At 45.3% G+C, this 17,589-nt stretch overlaps 1 protein-coding gene across 1 annotated transcript in view; it reads right to left on the bottom strand.

The window, feature by feature from the left end:
- LOC106540478 (transmembrane channel-like protein 2) overlaps positions 1-16,859 on the bottom strand; it is a 183,170-nt gene extending 166,311 nt beyond the window's left edge. Inside the window, exons 1-3 of the mRNA XM_087714395.1 lie at positions 16,740-16,859; positions 16,537-16,614; positions 16,120-16,249 (exon numbers count right to left, since the gene is read on the bottom strand). Coding sequence (XP_087570521.1) covers positions 16,120-16,249; positions 16,537-16,614; positions 16,740-16,859 — 328 coding nt within the window. The remainder of the gene's footprint in view (positions 1-16,119; positions 16,250-16,536; positions 16,615-16,739) is intronic.
- Between the last annotated feature and the right edge of the window lie 730 nt (positions 16,860-17,589).

Here is a 17,589-nt window from a genome sequence, read left to right as displayed (position 1 = left end):
CTTCTCTATATCAGAAATATATATTAACAAAGTTGATAAGAAGAAAGTCTTGTAAACTCTTCAGAGAAGTGAAACTAATTAGTAAGAAACTGCTGGCCGGCTGTTCCTCCCTTTGAGCTTTTTTATCACTGTTCTTTGCAGAAGAGTTAGGAATGTGGCATTGTTACAGAGAATGTACAATCGCCATTTTAGGAGCTTATTTTTTAAGAAAAAAAAACCAAGTACACGAAGGAAGCTCTTGTAAAAAATGAAGCTAGGATTTTTTTAAAAAAGCAGATAAGGTTCCCAGATACGGACTCAGCTTGTATTAAATTCAGATAAATAGTTCAAATATTGTCCTAGGTGGAGGTATCTTACTTTGAGCTGTGATAAAAACAGCTAGGGATTTCCGGCACGGAGATAATGATTCAGCCTCGGCTGGCCCCCCTTCTCTTCGCAGCCAAAAAAGCTGCAAACTTCAAAGGAAAAGCTGGATCTCTCTCCTGCTCTTCTTTGCCTGAAGAGTGAGGTATCTGCCAGGTGTCTAGGCAGATAACGCGACCAGAAACCTGGGGGCAGCTCTGTTAAGCTGCCACCATCAGCAAGGTCCCGCCCAGGAAGTCCCCTTTCTTAATCTCCTTGTTAGTTCTATGGAGCTTTAAAACTTCAAAGGAAGGGAGTGATTTATTACTTTGCCTCACAGCCGGCCAGCAGAGTTTTACTAATTAGTTTCACTTTTACAAGACTTTCTTTCTTCCGTTAACTCTGCTAATATAGAGACACATAAAATGGTGAGTATGTTGAACCATTTCGTTAAAATGTTTATCTTCTGAAACCTTTTGCAAAGTCCTACGGAGCCTCAAAAATTTCAAAATAAAGGGGAGATTTAGTACCTCTTTCTATAGCTGTACAGTGGGCCAGTAGAGTTTTACTAATTGCTTGAAGATAAAGCTTGGAATGGCCTCAAAACCAGATCCTAATTTGAGACCCCCTCCCTCAGCCTTCAGAAGCACATCTCCAATACCTAGCACAAAGTCACAGCCTCCGCTCTCAATGCCCCCTACTGGAGATTTGCTAACGAAAGAATTTTTCTTGAGGGAATTAAATGAGGCTCTCAACACTCAGACAATTAAAGTGGAAGACAAACTTAAAGATTTTAAAGGGGAGATAAAAAAGGAGATAAAAGAGGAGATAAAAGAACTTAAAGAGGAGTTGTATGATAAAATTAATGCCAGGGTTGCTAAAATTAGAGATGATATGCTGGGGCTTGTAACTGTACTGACAGAACATGTTTCCGGAATTGAAGATAGTCTAGAAGATCTTAATGAAGCTAATATCAACTTGACATCAAAAACAGAGGTGGTGCAACAAAAAGTTGAAAATGTTGAAAAAGAAATTATTATGATACATTACAGGCAAATGGAACTGGCATTAAGAGTAAGGGGGTTGCATGAAGAAAAACAGGAAAACCTGAAACAGATTCTTTCAGTAGCTTTTGATAGTCTGGTGGGAAGACTGGGGGCTAAGTTTGACTGGCAAATCGATAAAGTTTATCGCGTTAACTCTTGGGTCGCAAAGCAGAAGCAGCTCCCTCGAGACATTGTTATATATTTCACTACAAGAGAGCTCAGAAACATGATATTACAAGAGTCTTAAAACCTGCGCATGTGCCGGAAGATGGCTGCCAAGTTTTTTCGCTCCGGCTTGGGCTGTTGAGAAATACCCTGGAAGAAAGTGAAACCTTGGTCCAGGAGTCTGGTTTTCGCGGCTAGAAGGAGTAAGAACCCCCCAGAATACCCGTGCCAGCAGCGTATTGAGGAGACTTGCCTCCCCAGAGCTGCTAGGCACAGAAGACGCGGGAGACGCCGAAAAAAGTGCTGGGAGTGGGGCGGAGGCTGCCGACGCTTCAGACGCAGCTTGAGGGAAGCTGCCGACGCTGGTGCAGCTTGGAGGCGCAGCTGCCAGGGTCCCTGGCTGGAGTTGCTGCTGCTGGTTGCTGGAGACCATCGCGCCCCGGGGGGCTGAGGGCACCGCGGCTGCCTGGAGTGAGGTGGCAGCCAGGAGCCGGGCGGTTTGCTGACTCGCCGGGAGACTCTAGGAGGTGCCGGAGCTCACATTAACGCTGGAGCTCACATTAACGCTGAGCCGCTGATCAGCTGTGAAGAGACTAACCAGGTTTGGAGGACGCGGAAGGCGCCTGGAGTTTCCTGAGTTGACTGAGGAGAGATTGCTTATTGAGAGACTGAGAAGAGACTATTGAGAGCATGGGGAAAAAAATGCTGGCCTTATTAAGCACTTTAACATCATTTAACATCATTCATTAAGCACTTTAACATCATTCAAGTAACTGGGCAGCGTTAAACCGCCTTGTGGCCATCTGTGGCGAGAGATGGGCTGAGCTTACATGACTGTCAGACTGGAAGGGCTTCTTGTGGGCCATCAGCCAGGCAAACTGGACCATCTGGCGAATTTTGTGGTACTGCCTGTGGCGAGAGGCGGGCGGAGACTTCCTGCCTGCGGGACTGGGGACACCTGTTGGAGCCTGGAAGAGCGGGCTGAGACCGCCTTGGCTGCCATGGAGGCGGCTTTTGGTGACTGTTGGGGGGACCCGACCCCCCCCCCCAGGTTGTCTGATGTCTCCTTCTGGTGCTGTGCTGCTGTAGGGTCAGGCTAGGGACAGGGTAGGGTTAGATTAGAATAGGGTGGGCTTAGTTTAAGTTAGGTTAGGTTAAGGTTAGGGTTAGGGTGAGGGTAGGGGTGGGGTTGCTAGCCTGATGGCCTACCGACGGGCTGCCTCCATCGGGAGTGTCATGGCCCAGCTGGGAGTGGGGTTTCCCCCCTTTTACCGTGAGGTTTCCCTGGCTCCCGGGTGTTCTCTGTTCTCGATTGGGGGGGGGGTGTTTGCTGGCCGCCGTTGCCTGTGGCTGGCCCTACAACTTTCGCCATCATTTATCATTTATCACCTACGGCCTGCTTCCTTCTCAGACTTTCTTGGCTTCTCCTTGGACTACTGCTGGGTCATTATTATATGCCCCACTATTATTTTTCTGGACTTCAGACACTTGTATGGGAGGCTTGGATACCACCACCCCCTTTGGCCTCTTCGGACTAAAAAACTCATGATAGTGCGCAGATTTTATACTTTATAATTTTTATACATTGGTAATTGTTGAAATTTTTTTATAATTTTAATGTATGGGGAGTGTGTGGTATGAGTGTGATTGATTGAATGTTCCCACTTTTATCATTATATTGCTGTTTTTCTGTTTTTAACTTGTTTTTTGTGGGGATTGACTGATTGTATGTATGGGTATGTTTGGTGGGCCGGGAGCCTAGCTGGGTACCTCCTGCACTGAGTGCTTGAGCAGAAGTGTCAGGGCCCCCCAGGTCCAGTTCTGGCCCTTGGATGTGTATGTCGAAGGGCCTGCCGGTGAATTCGGCGGCAGGGGGAGAGGGTGGAGGGACCACAGATGCGGGAGTGGGCCAGAATATTGGGGTCATATTGGGGAGGGGCAGATATGGCGGGAACTTCAGGGCGAGCCATTACCGGGGAAGGAGGGCTCCCTATGTCAGAAGGATCCCTCTTTCTGGCCCTGTGAGTTCCAATCCAAGGCCAGATGGTGCGAGTAGACAGGACCCTGGTCTCAGGTTGCTGTTGCTAAATGCCAGGTCTGTGATTCACAAGACTCCCTGCATCCAGGACCTAATTATAGACAAGGGGGCAGACATGGCTGGGCCCGGAGGGAGGAGTCCCCCTCACCGAAATGTGCCCAGAAGGTTTTCAGGTGCTTCATCAACCGCGACCCCAGGAAAGGGGCGGGGGAGTGGCCATTGTTATCCGGCAGTCCTTAGCTCCTCGTAGGATCCCTGCTCCGGAGTTTGTCGGGTGTGAGTCCTTGCTGGTGAAGATGGACCTTGCGGGTCAAGTGGGCTTGTTGTTAACGTACCTGCCTCCCAACAGTGTGACAACAGCCCTCCCCTTGCTCCTCGAGTCAGTAGCTGACTTATGATACTGGGGGACTTCAATCTGCCTTCGCTCGGCGAACACTCTGATGGAGCACAGGAGTTTATGGCTTCCATGACAGCCATGGGCTTGACCCAAGTAATCCAGGGTCTGACTCACTCGGTGAGTCACACACTCGACCTCGTATTTCTCTCGGAGCAGTGGAGTTGTGACCTTGGTCTGAGGGGTAGTGAGACCTTGCCCCTGTCATGGTCGGACCACTTCCTACTGAGGCTCAACTTTCGGAGACCAATCCTCCGCTGTAGGGAGGAGGAACCGATTAGGTGGTTCCACCCTAGGCATCTTATGGATCCCCACGGTTTCCAGACGGCGCTTGGAGTTATGCCTGATACTCTCACCTGCAGCTCGGTGGAGACCTTAGTCACTACTTGGAACTCGGTGGCGGCTGAGGCTCTCCACCAGATTGCACCTTTACGGCCGATCCGCGGCAGTGGATCCAGGAGGGCTCCTTTGTTTTTCCGAGGACCTCCGGGAGATGAAACGCCAAAAGAGATGCCTAGGGCGCCGCTGGAGGTCCAGTAAATCCGAGTCAGACCGAGCACTATTAAAAGCTTGCATCGGAGCATACCTCTCAGCAATATGGACAACCAAGAACAACTATATTGGAAGAAGGCGGGGCTTAGCAGTGAGAAGACGGAGTTTCAGGCTATTCCTGAAATTCCCCTATTCCGAAGGATTTTTGGACGGGTCATTGGACCCTAGCTGTCCCGGAGACGACAGTGAAAGGTGAGGGGAGACCCAGTGACCTCAGAGACGTTCGCAAAGTCTCTGGGGGGGGCTTGGTATTAACCCCTCCTGCCAATTCCTTTTTGGATTAGCTGTATGCTAACTGAAACTGCAGGTTGCCCCTAAGAATGGTAGAAGTGATGTCATCTGGTAAGCTGATTTTATTATTCAAAGAGAGACAGTCCGCGCTAAAAATTTAAGCTAATCTAAACCAAAGAATAGAAGAACTTAGCGGCGAATTGGTCTTTTTTTTTAATGGATTTATATCCGGTGGTTACTTTATTTCTTAAACACTTCAAAGAATTCTTCGACATTCCCCCCCTTGACTCTTTCTAAGTGGGTTGTAAAGCTAACCTTCTACTAATTAGCCCTTCACGATCTGACATTTTTATTGCTTGGCTGTGTTTAAGATCAGATAAGAACGCACAGCTTCCAGCGTGTTTTTACTTGCAATTCTAACTACGACACAACATGGCGTCGAAATATATTCCTAAGGGCTCACTTCAGATTCTTCTTTCTGCATTTCGAAAGCTGTTTGATTCATTTCAAAAATTTGAAAAAAAATTGGATTACTTGACTTTAAAATATGAAGGAAAAGGTGAGAACGTTGAATGTTTGAATGTTCCTGAAATACAAGTGGAAAATGTGAGAAATGACGTCTGGTCTATCTCAGAGGAAGAAAGGAATGCCATGCTGGAAAGGGGGGGAGCTATAAAGAAGATTCATTTTAAGAGACAGAGCGCAGGAGAAATGAAAACTCCACCCTTGAGAATTAAAGTCAATTTGAAAAGTTTTACAAGCCTGGGACAACATTATTATCTCATCAGTGACATTCTGAGCAAAAAGGTGCGAAGATATCCCTGTTTGGACTTGCTTATAAAAACATTTGGTAAATTTATTCAACGAATGGCAATAGGATTGAGAAGATTTTGCTATTGGAGAGACATAGGCTGACAGATGGAAGAATACAACTTAAAATTAGCTAAATCTGATTACTCTTATTTGTAATAGATATAGCTGAATAATAATTGATATTGATAGTAATGTATATAATGTGGAGTTGATATGATAAATAATAATTGGATATGAGAAAGGAAGGTTGGAAATACTTTTGGGCTACACATAAATAATAACCTTTATATTACAATATTGTGATAATCACAATAATTATCACTACTAAAAATAAAATAAAATATATACAGTTAAATATTAATTAATATGGGGAAAATGTTATGATATATGATACAACTACAAAGAAGGGAGAATGATAATAAATTATATTGCATGGAGGATGGAATTCTTGGTATTAAATATTATGGATTCTCAGTTAAAATAGGATATGAGGATTTGATGTCAATAGAGGATTTTACAAACAAGTAAATGAAATGTCAGCATGTAGTTATGAATTAACTTTTTGGCATAGTTGAAAGACGTTTAAATAATTGTAGTTAACTAGAAGTGGAGGTATAATGATGTCAATATGGTAAACATTTGAGTTAAGATATTTGAATTAATATGAATTAATGGAAGAGATGCACCAAAACGTATTGTAACCAGCTGATATACTTTTATATATATATATATATAATATAAACCTGTGTTTTTTTTCTTTTTTTCTTTTTTGTTTTTTTTCCTCCCTGCCTTGTCTTTTGTTCTTTTTGTCTCCTTTGTTTTTGTCTTTTTTGTTTTTGTTTTTGTTTTTTGTTTTGATTTTTTCTTTTCCCACTGGTGTGGGCATGTATTGTTTAAGATTTTTATTATTATCAATATTTTCAAATAATAATTACAGTCAAATGAAAATGGATATATGACAATGGTGATATGTATGAATATCTGAGTTAAAATACTTGAGTTAATATGAGTTATGTTTGTTGACTGTGGAGGAGATGTACCAAAGTTTATTTGTGACTGACTGATACATTTTCTATAACATGTAAAGAAAGATATTGTACTTGTTTTAAATTGAAATAATAATAATAATAATAATAATAATAATAATAAAAGAATTTTTTAAAAAAAGAACAACTAGATTGCCGCTCTGATAGCGTCCGCTGAGTCCCGCCCTGCCGCCCTGTTTAGGGTGACCTGCTCCCTCCTAAACACGAGGGTTGCGGATAACCCTTTACAGGGTAGAGCAGAGGAATATGTCCAGTTCCTCACGGACAAAGTTGCTCGGTTTCGGATGAACCTGGACTCCAATTGCGCAGAGCCAGCCGGGGTACCGGGGGAAGGTCTTGAACGACACCTCTGGACTGACTTTCAACCTGTTGCCCCTGGTGAAGTGGACAAGGCCATGGGAGCGGTGAGTGCTGCCACATGTATACTGGACCTGTGCCCCTCCTGGCTGGTCACGAACAGCAAGGAGGTGACACTGAGCTGGATCCAGGCGATGGTGAATGCCTCTCTTTGGGAGGGCTTCTTCCCACCGGCATTGAAGATTGCGGTGGTGAGACCCCTCCTGAAGAAGCCATCGCTGGATCCAGCCATTTTGAACAACTATCGTCCAGTCTCCAACCTCCCCTTTATTGGGAAGGTTGTTGAGAAAGTGGTGGCATCTCAACTCCGACGATCCTTGGATGAAGCCGATTATCTGGACTCCTTTCAGTCTGGATTCAGGCCTGGCTACAGCACGGAAACTGCTTTGGTCGCACTGATCGATGATCTCTGGAGAGCCAGGGATGGAGGTCATCCCTCCATCCTAGTGCTCCTTGACCTCTCAGCGGCCTTCGATACCATCGACCATGGTATCCTTCTGCGACAGTTGCGAGAGGTGGGGGTGGGAGGCACCGTCTTTCGGTGGTTCTCCTCCTACCTCTCGAACAAGTCGCAGTTGGTGTTGGTCGGTTATCCACCAACAGAGAGAGGGAATTGGAGATAGTACAGACAAAGATGGGGAGAATGCACGGTAGGATAACACATCCAGCAGCAATCAGGCTGATGAGGGCTAAAATAGCTTGTAAACCTGGGAGCGTAGGAAATCATCCTGAAAATGCATCTGCCAGATTAATACCTTTCCAGGTTTGGACTGGGACGTTAGCTATTTTAACCATTTTATCAGTTATTTCCTTAATGACCTTGTCACTATTGTCTATCTCAATACAACAGTTAGACAAATTAAATTTACCACACACACACCCTTCTTTAGCTAAGAGGTAATCTAAAGCTAAGCGATTTTGCATAATATAGATATGAGATTTTACACTCTCTGCAGCCAGCTTGGTTAGGCCTTTAACTGTCTCATTAGTAATAATCTCAACTACAGCTTGTAGTCAAATAAGTCTGTTTAGCATATATATGGGGATTTGATAACTATACATCCTCAGCCCAGGTTGCAGGTCCATAAACTTGGATAATTCATCATCCTTTCAGTGACCTACTTTCACCTTTTCAATCAAGGAAGTATCCACGTGCCTCCGGTCCCTAATGTTCCCAATCTCGTCATACACAGGTACCCCCAGTACCTGCCTCTGATGGAGTGGTAACAAAAATAATCCAGGACGAATAATTCCCAAGGCACATGAACCACACTAGCCGGCTGGGAGCTGACTATATGCAAACTTTCCACAAATCCAATACATACCATCAGGGGGCTAACCATTGCAGGGAAGTGGTGTGAGGCTGCTTGATGAAGGATTTAAGGAGGTTAACTGATTCCAAGGCACGGTCATCCACTGAAGCCTCCTTCCCACTTCCCGCCCACCAGTAGCCATTATTCCATGTGGAGCGGCACCTTAGTGAACTCACCTGGTGACAACTTTAGAATGGTTCTGGGTGTAACAAACTGACCCTACAAGGTTGGTGGTCAGGGCCAAGTTACCAACCTTCCCAGGGGTAGCTGTAAGGTTACTTCGATGCTCCAGCACCACAGATAAATTTAACTCCTGGGCTTCCCATGGCCATTTTCCCCCCAAGTTGGTTCCACCATACACAAAACAATTAGACACATTCAGGGTAGTGGCTATATCTTCAACTAAGTGAACAAAGGTATTAATGGCGGTAGCAGGTAAGTCAAAAATATTAAACTTATAGAGGAGCCAACGTTGCGATGATACATTGTGCGGATTCGACAGTCCGAGTCCGCCGATGACACTTTTGCCTCTGGACAGTCCGGCAGGACCTAAACCATCCCAAAGAGACAGTGACTAGGAAGACAAAACCTTGCTGGTCACAGGGACACCACGAAGTCCCTGATCGACCCAAGGGAAGCACTTCCAACTGGTGGCAAACAGGCAGTCCCCAGGCTGACAAAGTCGGAGACGGCTCCGGAAGGAAAAGAAAAGTGAAAGTGTTCCATCTAGTGAGGGTTTTTTTTTTTTACTTTCAGAAGATTGCCCTGAGAACCTTTTTAAAAAAAAGATAAATTAGTCCTCTAAGTAAGAATAAAGTGGCGAATTTAATCCCTATTGGACTGCCTTAGAAAGTTTTTTGCTCTTGCTTGTAACAATGTTTTGTAGATTGAAGTGATTGCAACATTTCCTGTTTCTCCGCTTGTGGTGAATGGACTGATTTTTTTTCCTCTATTTTTTTGATACTTTGATTTTTTTTTGGCTTAAACTAAAACTTTTTTATTTTAACAAATTTCTCCTTCTATTTGTTATAAAATTATATTAAAGATACTTAAGGAAAAAGTATAAAAAATAGTTGAATCTGCCATTTGGAAGCCTGAGTCTGAAGGTTTTTTTAAAAACAATGTATTCTTTTGTTCATTCCTATTTGACTTCACTGACTTTGTAACAGAAGGGTTTGGAACTTGTTTATAAAACCTGATAAAGACTCAAGGGCACGGACAGTGTTTTGCAGGTGCTCTTGGAAAATATTTTGGCAAGAGAAGGAAAAGGAAAGAAAAAGATAAGAACCCTTATACTTTGAAAACCACAAAGAACTTGTGCTTAAGATTTAAAATAAATATAGATATATTCTTCAAAATTTTTTTTGACAGGCTAGAGTGGCAGTAATTATCAGGACTGAATGATTGTGTTTGCTGCCGCCCCAGACGCCCCCCCCCCCTCAGATCTATCTCTGCTCACCTCGCTATCTGTTACCTATCCCACTATCTACTATCTGCTGCCTGCTCCTGCGGCCCCTAAGAAAGATCTGGCCGTCCTAGGCTGACTGGTGTGCTTACTCGGGCAGGGAAGAGGATGATCCTTGAACTGAGCCCTGCGTCATTGTAGCCTCCTCCGGACTTTGCTCCTGGGCTTTGTTTAACCATTAGGAGGAGTAGGACTGTGGCTGAGCTGGCGTGGGAGCAATAGAGGATGGCGGCTGCAGTGACGAGGACTGAGCTCCGAAAACACCAGTACTTCCCCCCCCATCTGCTAGAGTGGCACAAGTCAGCCTCGAACTTTGGCCCCCCAGATTGGGGCCCTTATCCACCCTCAGGAAGGAGACTTTTAAATATACAGCCCGCTAACCTTCATTGGAAGGGTAAGACTGCATGGTTGCCGCCCATGAATTTTGGATTTTTATACCCAATCCTGCTTGTATACGGCCACCTTATATATCACGTACTTTGGGACTTGGTGGCCAAGGACGTCTCCCCAGGATATAAGAAGGGAGTGGAGCAGATCACCGCTCCCTCCATCCTTTCCACATTACTACACACTATAATTGTGCAATTTTTAAAATAGTATGGTGAGTGTATGGGAGTTGCCTGGAATTGAATGAATGGCCCACTTTTATTATTCTATTACTATTGTATTTTTATATGTTTTTTAAATATTACGTGGGAACTGCTAGGGTGGATAAATGAGTATGTTTGACTCGGAGGGCCTGCTGGGGAATGCGGGGGTCAGCGGGGGGGTTGGGGAGACTACTGCTACGGGAGTGGGTCGGAGCATTGCGGTCATTACAGGGAGGGGCAGACATGGCGGGGACTCTAGGGCTGGCCATTACCGGGGAAGGAGGGTTCGCTACATTACAGAGATCCCTCCTTCTGGCCCTATGAGCCCCACTCCAAGGCCAGATGGCGCGAGTAGTCAGGACCCTGGTCTCAGGCTGTTGTCGCTAAATGCCAGGTCTGTTGTTCACAAGGCTCCCCTCGTCCGGGACTTAATTATTGACGAGAGGGCAGACCTGGCATGTATTACTGAAACCTGGCTGGGCACAGAAGGAGGAGTCCCCCTTGTAGAGATGTGCCCAGAGGGATTTCAGGTGCTTCATCAGCCGAGCGCCCAGGGAAGGGGTGGCGGTGTGGCTATTGTTATCCAGGAGTCTCTGTTACCTCGTAGGGTCCCTGCTCCGGAGCTTGTCGGGTGTGAATCCCTGCTGATAAAGTTGGACCTCAAGGGTCAAGTGGGTTTGCTGCTAACGTACCTGCCTCCCAACTGCGTTGCAGCATCCCTCCCCTCGCTCCTCGAGTCAGTAGCCGAGCTGGCAGTTGAGTTCCCCAGGCTTATAGTTCTGGGGGACTTTAATTTGCCATCGCTCGGTGAACGCTCTGACGGGGCGCAGGAGTTCATGGCTTCCATGACAGCCATGGGCTTGACCCAGGTAATTCGGGGCCCAACTCATGCAGCGGGTCACATGCTCGACCTCGTATTCCTCTCGGAGCAGTGGATGTGTGATCTTGGTCTGAGGGATAATGAGATCATACCCCTGTCGTGGTCAGACCACTGCCTACTGAGGCTTGACTTCCGGAGGCCAAACCCCCACCGTAGGGAGGAGGAACCGACCAGGTGGTTCCGCCCCAGGCGACTTATGGACCCTTTGAGGTTCCAGACGGAGCTTGGGGTTATTCCTGATACTCTCGCCCACAGTTCGGCGGAGGCTCTGGTTGCCGCCTGGTATTCGGCGGCGTCGGAGTCTCTTGATCGGATTGCGCCACTATGGCCCCTCCGGGTCAGTGGATCCCGGAAACCTCCTTGGTTCACCGAGGAGCTCCGGGAGAAGAAGCGCCGGAGGAGACGCCTAGAGCACCTGTGGAGGTCCGATAAGTCCGAGGCGAACCGAGCACTTCTGACTACCTGCACCAAGGATTATGTCCGGGCACTAAGAGCTGCCAAAAGAACACACATCTCCGCCTTGGTAGCGTCCGCCGAGTCACGCCCAGCCGCCCTGTTTAGGATCACCCGCTCCCTCCTCAATAGGAGGGATGTGGGAGACTCCTTGCAGGGTAGGGCTGAGGACTATGCTCAGTTCTTGGCGGACAAAGTGGCTCAGTTTCGGTTGGACTTGGACTCCACCGCAGTAGATCCAGCCGAGACACAGGAGGATTACTTGGCAAACCATCACTGGGTTGAGTTCCAGGATGTTGCCTCTGGGGATGTGGACAAGGCCATTCGAGCTGTAAGTGCCTCCACCTGCATTCTGGACCCGTGTCCCTCCTGGCTGGTTGCCAACAGCAGTGAGGTGACACATGGCTGGATCCAGGCGGTCGTGACCGCCTCCCTTCGGGAGGGGCACTTCCCCACCGCACTCAAAACGGCGGTGGTGAGACCCCTCCTGAAGAAACCAACCTTGGATCCAGCCATTTTAAACAACTATCGTCCTGTCTCCAACCTCCCCTTTATTGGGAAGGTTGTGGAGAAGGTGGTGACCTTCCAGCTTCAACGGGCCTTGGAGGAAGCTAGTTATCTTGACCCCTTCCAGTCCGGCTTCAGACCTGGTTACAGCACAGAAACCGCTTTGGTCGCATTGACCGATGATCTCTGGAGGGCCAGAGATGGAGGCCATGCGTCCATCCTGGTTCTCCTTGACCTCTCAGCGGCTTTCGATACCATCGACCATGGTATCCTTCTGCGACGACTGCGGGAGGTGGGGGTGGGAGGCACTGTTTTGCAGTGGTTCTCCTCCTACCTCTCGGACAGGTCGCAGTCGGTGTTGGTCGGGGGGCAGAGATCGTCCCTGAGGCCCCTAACATGTGGCGTGCCGCAGGGTTCGGTCTTATCCCCCCTACTATTTAACATATACATGAAACCGCTGGGCGAGATCATTCGGAGGCACGGGATAAAATACCATCAATATGCGGATGATACGCAACTGTATCTGTCCGCCCCGTGCCAACTCAATGAAGCGGTGGACGTGATGAACCAGGGTCTTGAGGCCGTTAAGAACTGGATGAGCACTAACAAACTGGTACTCAACCCGGACAAGACCGAGTGGCTGTTGTGTTTCCCTCCCAACAATTTGGCCAATGTTCCAACACTCAGGCTGGGGGGTCAAATTTTATACCCCTCAGATAGGGTCCGCAACTTAGGAGTCCTCCTGGATCCACAGCTGACTTTTGACCACCAGTTGTCGGCTGTGACCAGGGGGGCATTTGCCCAGGTTCGCTTGGTCCATCAGTTGCGGCCCTACCTAAACCGGGAGGCTCTCGCAACAGTCACTCGAGCCCTTGTGATCTCTAGGCTGGAATACTGCAATGGGCTCTACATGGGGTTGCCCTTAAAGTGCATCCGGTGACTGCAGTTAGTCCAGAATGCAGCCGCGTGAGTGATAGTGGGCGCACCGCGGTTCGCCCACGTTACACCCATCCTCCGCGAGCTGCACTGGCTACCTGTCGATCTCCGGGTGCGCTTTAGGGTATTGATGACCACCTTTAAAGCACTCCATGGTAGTGGATCTGGGTACTTGAGAGACCGCCTTCTGCCGATCACCTCCCTCCGACCGATTAGATCGCACAGACTGGGCCTCCTCCGAACTCCATCCGCCAGCCAATGTCGACTGGCGACTACACGGAGGAGAGCCTTTTCTGTTGCAGCTCTGACCCTGTGGAACGACCTCCCCGTCGAGATCCGTACCCTCACCACCATCCAGACCTTCCGCACAGCCCTCAAGACCTGGCTCTCCCATCAGGCCTGGGGATAGGTTCCCAATTTACCCGCCCGAGTGTTGACTGTTGAATGCGAGTTGTGTTTTATTATTTTCTTTCTTTTGTTCACATATTGTTTGTTTCTGATATTGCACCCCCTTCCCTGTGATTGTAAGCCGCCCTGAGTCCCCTCAGGGAAAAGGGCGGCCTATAAATCTTAATAAAATGACTAAAAAAATGACTAAAGATTCCTCTTTTTCTTTACATTTCTTTTTATTTTGAGAAATGGATCAATATTCAGATGAAGAAAACTTAATAATCTAAAACATTCTGGCTGGACTTCAAAATATTTTAGAAGGATTTGAGAGATTTGACACAAAATGGGACAGACTATGGGGTATCACAGCAAAAGATTATGGGGTTGGAGCCCCAGAAATTAAAGAATAGAATGAAAATACAGAAAACAAAGACAAGACGTTAGATGAACTTATTAATGGAGTAAATTAATGTGAGTGAAAGCAAAAAGAAGGGAAGCTGGAAAAGTGACTTTGACAATTTGGAGCTTTATCCCAAATTCCAAGATGCAGGAGAAAAAAAAAGAGTGAAAAGGAGGGAGTTAAGAAGACAAATCTATCCAGAAATAAGATTGATAATCAAAGTTAAGCTTACATTAATAACAATTCAAGGGCAACGAAACTACATGAGAGATTTTCCAAACTACAAAGTCCGGAGAAAAGTTCTAAACTCTGGAAAGGTGCTGAAAAGAGAATTGACACAACAGCTGGTGAGAGAGAAAAGCCCATTTTGCTACTGGAAAGACACTGGTTGATAATGCTAGTTGATGATAAAAAGTTAGCTAACTTTTGATGATTAATAAGTAGGGACTTTAGTATTTTGTAGACTGTTTTAGATTATCATTGAATGTTTATTCGTTAACATATAATTTACTATGATATTAATAATGAAATGATAACCTTAATTAGGATAAATAACTGGGCCATAAATTGTAATTTGGGATCTGGCGAAAAGACGTATAAATCTTACAAATTTTTGTTTAGATCTTGTTATGAAGGTATAAATAATTTGGGTCAGAAGATATAAATAGCAAACAATTAGTTTTTCTTTTAACTATAATAAGAAGGAAATGTTGATGCATACTTTTGGTGATTATTAAATAGAAATGTTAACATCTCTTAGATTGTCTTAGATTTTAAATGTTTATTTCGTTAACACATAATTAACTAATCTGGGACTTAGGGAAAAGACCTATAAATCTTATAAATACAATTCTGTTTAGAGATGGTTATAAAGATATAATCTCATTTGGGCCTGTAGAGAGGAGAGGTGAGATAAATAGTAAATAATTTTTAGTTAACTACAATAATAGCAAAGATATGTTAATGGATAATATTTAATGATAATATTTAATGATACATACAGGTGTGTTGTACCAGTAAAAGTAAAATGGACAGAAGCGTTAATTTGTGAATTTGGGGGAAAAAAGGAGAGGGAATGTTAGATATCCTCCTAACTGACTTTCTTTTAGAATATGTTATAAAGATGTAAACTTATGGCAGATTCATTGAGATTGCGAAAGTATGCCAGTAGGTGGTTGTGTCTTCAAATATAAATGATCTTAGGGGGGAAAAAACACGTTTAAGTAACTGTAATCAAATGAAAATTGTGGTACAGTGATAGTAAAGTACATAAATTGTAAAATGTACAACTCAACCTGAATGAAATATATGTAATGATTGTAGAAGAAATGCACAAAATGTACCTGTAACCAATTGACATGCTTTCTACAAGATGTAATAAAAGATGATTTTTTTTGTGTGTGTGTTTTTGTTTAATAAAAACAATAAAAAATTAAAAAAATATTAAATTTATCTAGCTCCTCATAAAAGGACCAAAATAAAGACTTGGGGCAGACATTTAACTTTTTGATAACAAAATCAAGGAATATCCTTGTTTCTGGGTCACTACCTTTCCCATCAATTCCAACACCAAACAACCAGTTTGGGTCCTGCCAGGTAATCTTTCTTCCGTTATGTACCCAACTAGGATCTACCTAACTAATCTGATCCATGAACCATAGGCCATCAGTGATGGTCAGGTTAACTAGATTACAGTTGTTTTTTCCACATGTACTCACATCAATGGGTACTTTAACAAGCTTAATTTTAGAATAATCCCAACCATCCCTGTCAGGTTGCCAATTCCCCGTATACCACTTTGCACAAGACCAAAATTTGCAGGGATCGTTTGAGCCTTTACATTGTCTAGGGGGGCAAAGGTACTTATGCGCAGAGGCATAATATTGAATCCAACTTATGCCACCTCATGAGTTTGGGCTGGCATAAAAACTTGCCGCTTGGCACACATCGAAAGTTACTGTGTGTTTTCAATGTGTGCTGCCATGATGACATGCCTAGCAGTAACCTTTCTCCAGAACCTGAGGGCGACGAGTGTGTCCTTACCCACAAGGCCCATCTTATAGGATCAGTTTTAGGATTATAGCAGTGGACACCCTCAGTATCTTTGCATCTCTTATAGGTGGTCCCATTGACTGTGCACTGGGCCAGGTCAGGCTGCTTACAAGATAGGAGCCTGTAAGAGTGGTACACCAGGGTTTTACCTATCACATTTCCTGTTTTTGTGGTGTGACTACAATCAGAGCAGGAGTGCTTTGTGATCTTATAGCAGGTTGGTCGACCATCCTTGACAAAAATAAGATATTGATCACCTTCCCATTGACATGGGTATCCCTGTTGGCATATATTGGTTATAATAGGGGTGTAAATAAAGGCATTACCCTGAACACACGAGGCACAATTTTGAGTAAGGCTGATATCTTGAGAGCATAGGACACCCTCCGTCCTGTTGCACTTCTGATAAGTCTTTTGACCCTCGACACAGGTGGTCAGGTCAAACTGGGTGCAAGTGGTGGGCTTCCCATATTGAATATGGAGTGTGCCTTTCTGGGTCCGGCACGAACTACAGGAGCCTTTGTTTATTGAGGTCTGGCGGGGGACTCTCCGATTGTGAGGATTACCATGTCTGGAAATTTGGAAGGAGCGTACAGGATGGCATCATTGTAAGGGATCATCATCACATCGCAGAAAGCACTGCCCTTTATGACCACAAAGGGGGGAGGTAACCGGAAGAACAATTTGGGGCATTTATAAGGGTGAAAGTAAAGCACTTTCTGGTAGGAAAGGGCAGGTAGCAATCTATGCACGGGGGGGGGGGTTATACCGGGGGAGTTTCTCCCTTCCCATAGGGGTTCTTGGGCTCCGACTCATTCTCCCCGAAGGCTCGTAAAGAATGACTGGAGCCAGGGTGGATGCCTGGGAGTCCTGAGAGTCCTGAACCCATGTCCAGATGTCATCGTCCATTGGGATTGTCCCTCCCTCTTCCTGGGAGTTGTCCACTGGACCCTCCACATTCGCCCCTTTCCCAAGCAAGACACGATATAGGTAAAGGGAGTTGATGACAATACTAATCAGTAGGAGAATCACAATCACCCACATAGTTGGCATAAGGCATTTGCGAATGCAGGCAGTTTGTTTCAACCTTTGACTTGACTCCATCCTGTAAATCCCTCTTTTACCTCCCAAGTAGTTGACCATTAATCCAGCTGGAGCTTCCCATCTGTATTGTAACTGACGTTTTTTGAGTCCATCCACTAGGAATGCAAAAAAAGAGATTTTTTGGAGGGGGAAGCAAGGAGCCGAGGAGTTTCTTGCTCTCCCCCCCCCAGTCCCTCCGAGTGGGGGAGGAGAGAGAGAGATGATGATGATGATGACAATTAAGTATCAAAAGCCTTTTGAGTTTGACAATATAATACGTTATCCAAAATTATAAATAATCTTATTTTCAGATGCATTTTTTTGCCATCTCTGTTATTTTCTTTTTAAAAAATCAGACTTGCTTCCAATTTGGGCCTTCTGGCAAACTATAGTTTTCTTGGCAAGAGATCTAGCTTGCCATTGCTTTCATCATAGGTCTGAGAAAGTTAGTTTCTTTCTTTCTTTTTTCTTTCTTTCTTTTCTCTTTCTTTCTTTTCTCTTCCTTTCTTTCCCCTCATTTGTTTCCCTCTCTTTTC

The sequence above is a fragment of the Thamnophis sirtalis genome, unplaced genomic scaffold, assembly GCF_051295495.1.
Source record: "Thamnophis sirtalis isolate CommonGarterSnake01/CBP01778 unplaced genomic scaffold, rThaSir2_p1.2 scaffold_4, whole genome shotgun sequence".
Lineage (NCBI taxonomy): Eukaryota > Metazoa > Chordata > Lepidosauria > Squamata > Natricidae > Thamnophis > Thamnophis sirtalis.
This window is presented reverse-complemented; position numbering and strand designations above follow the sequence as displayed.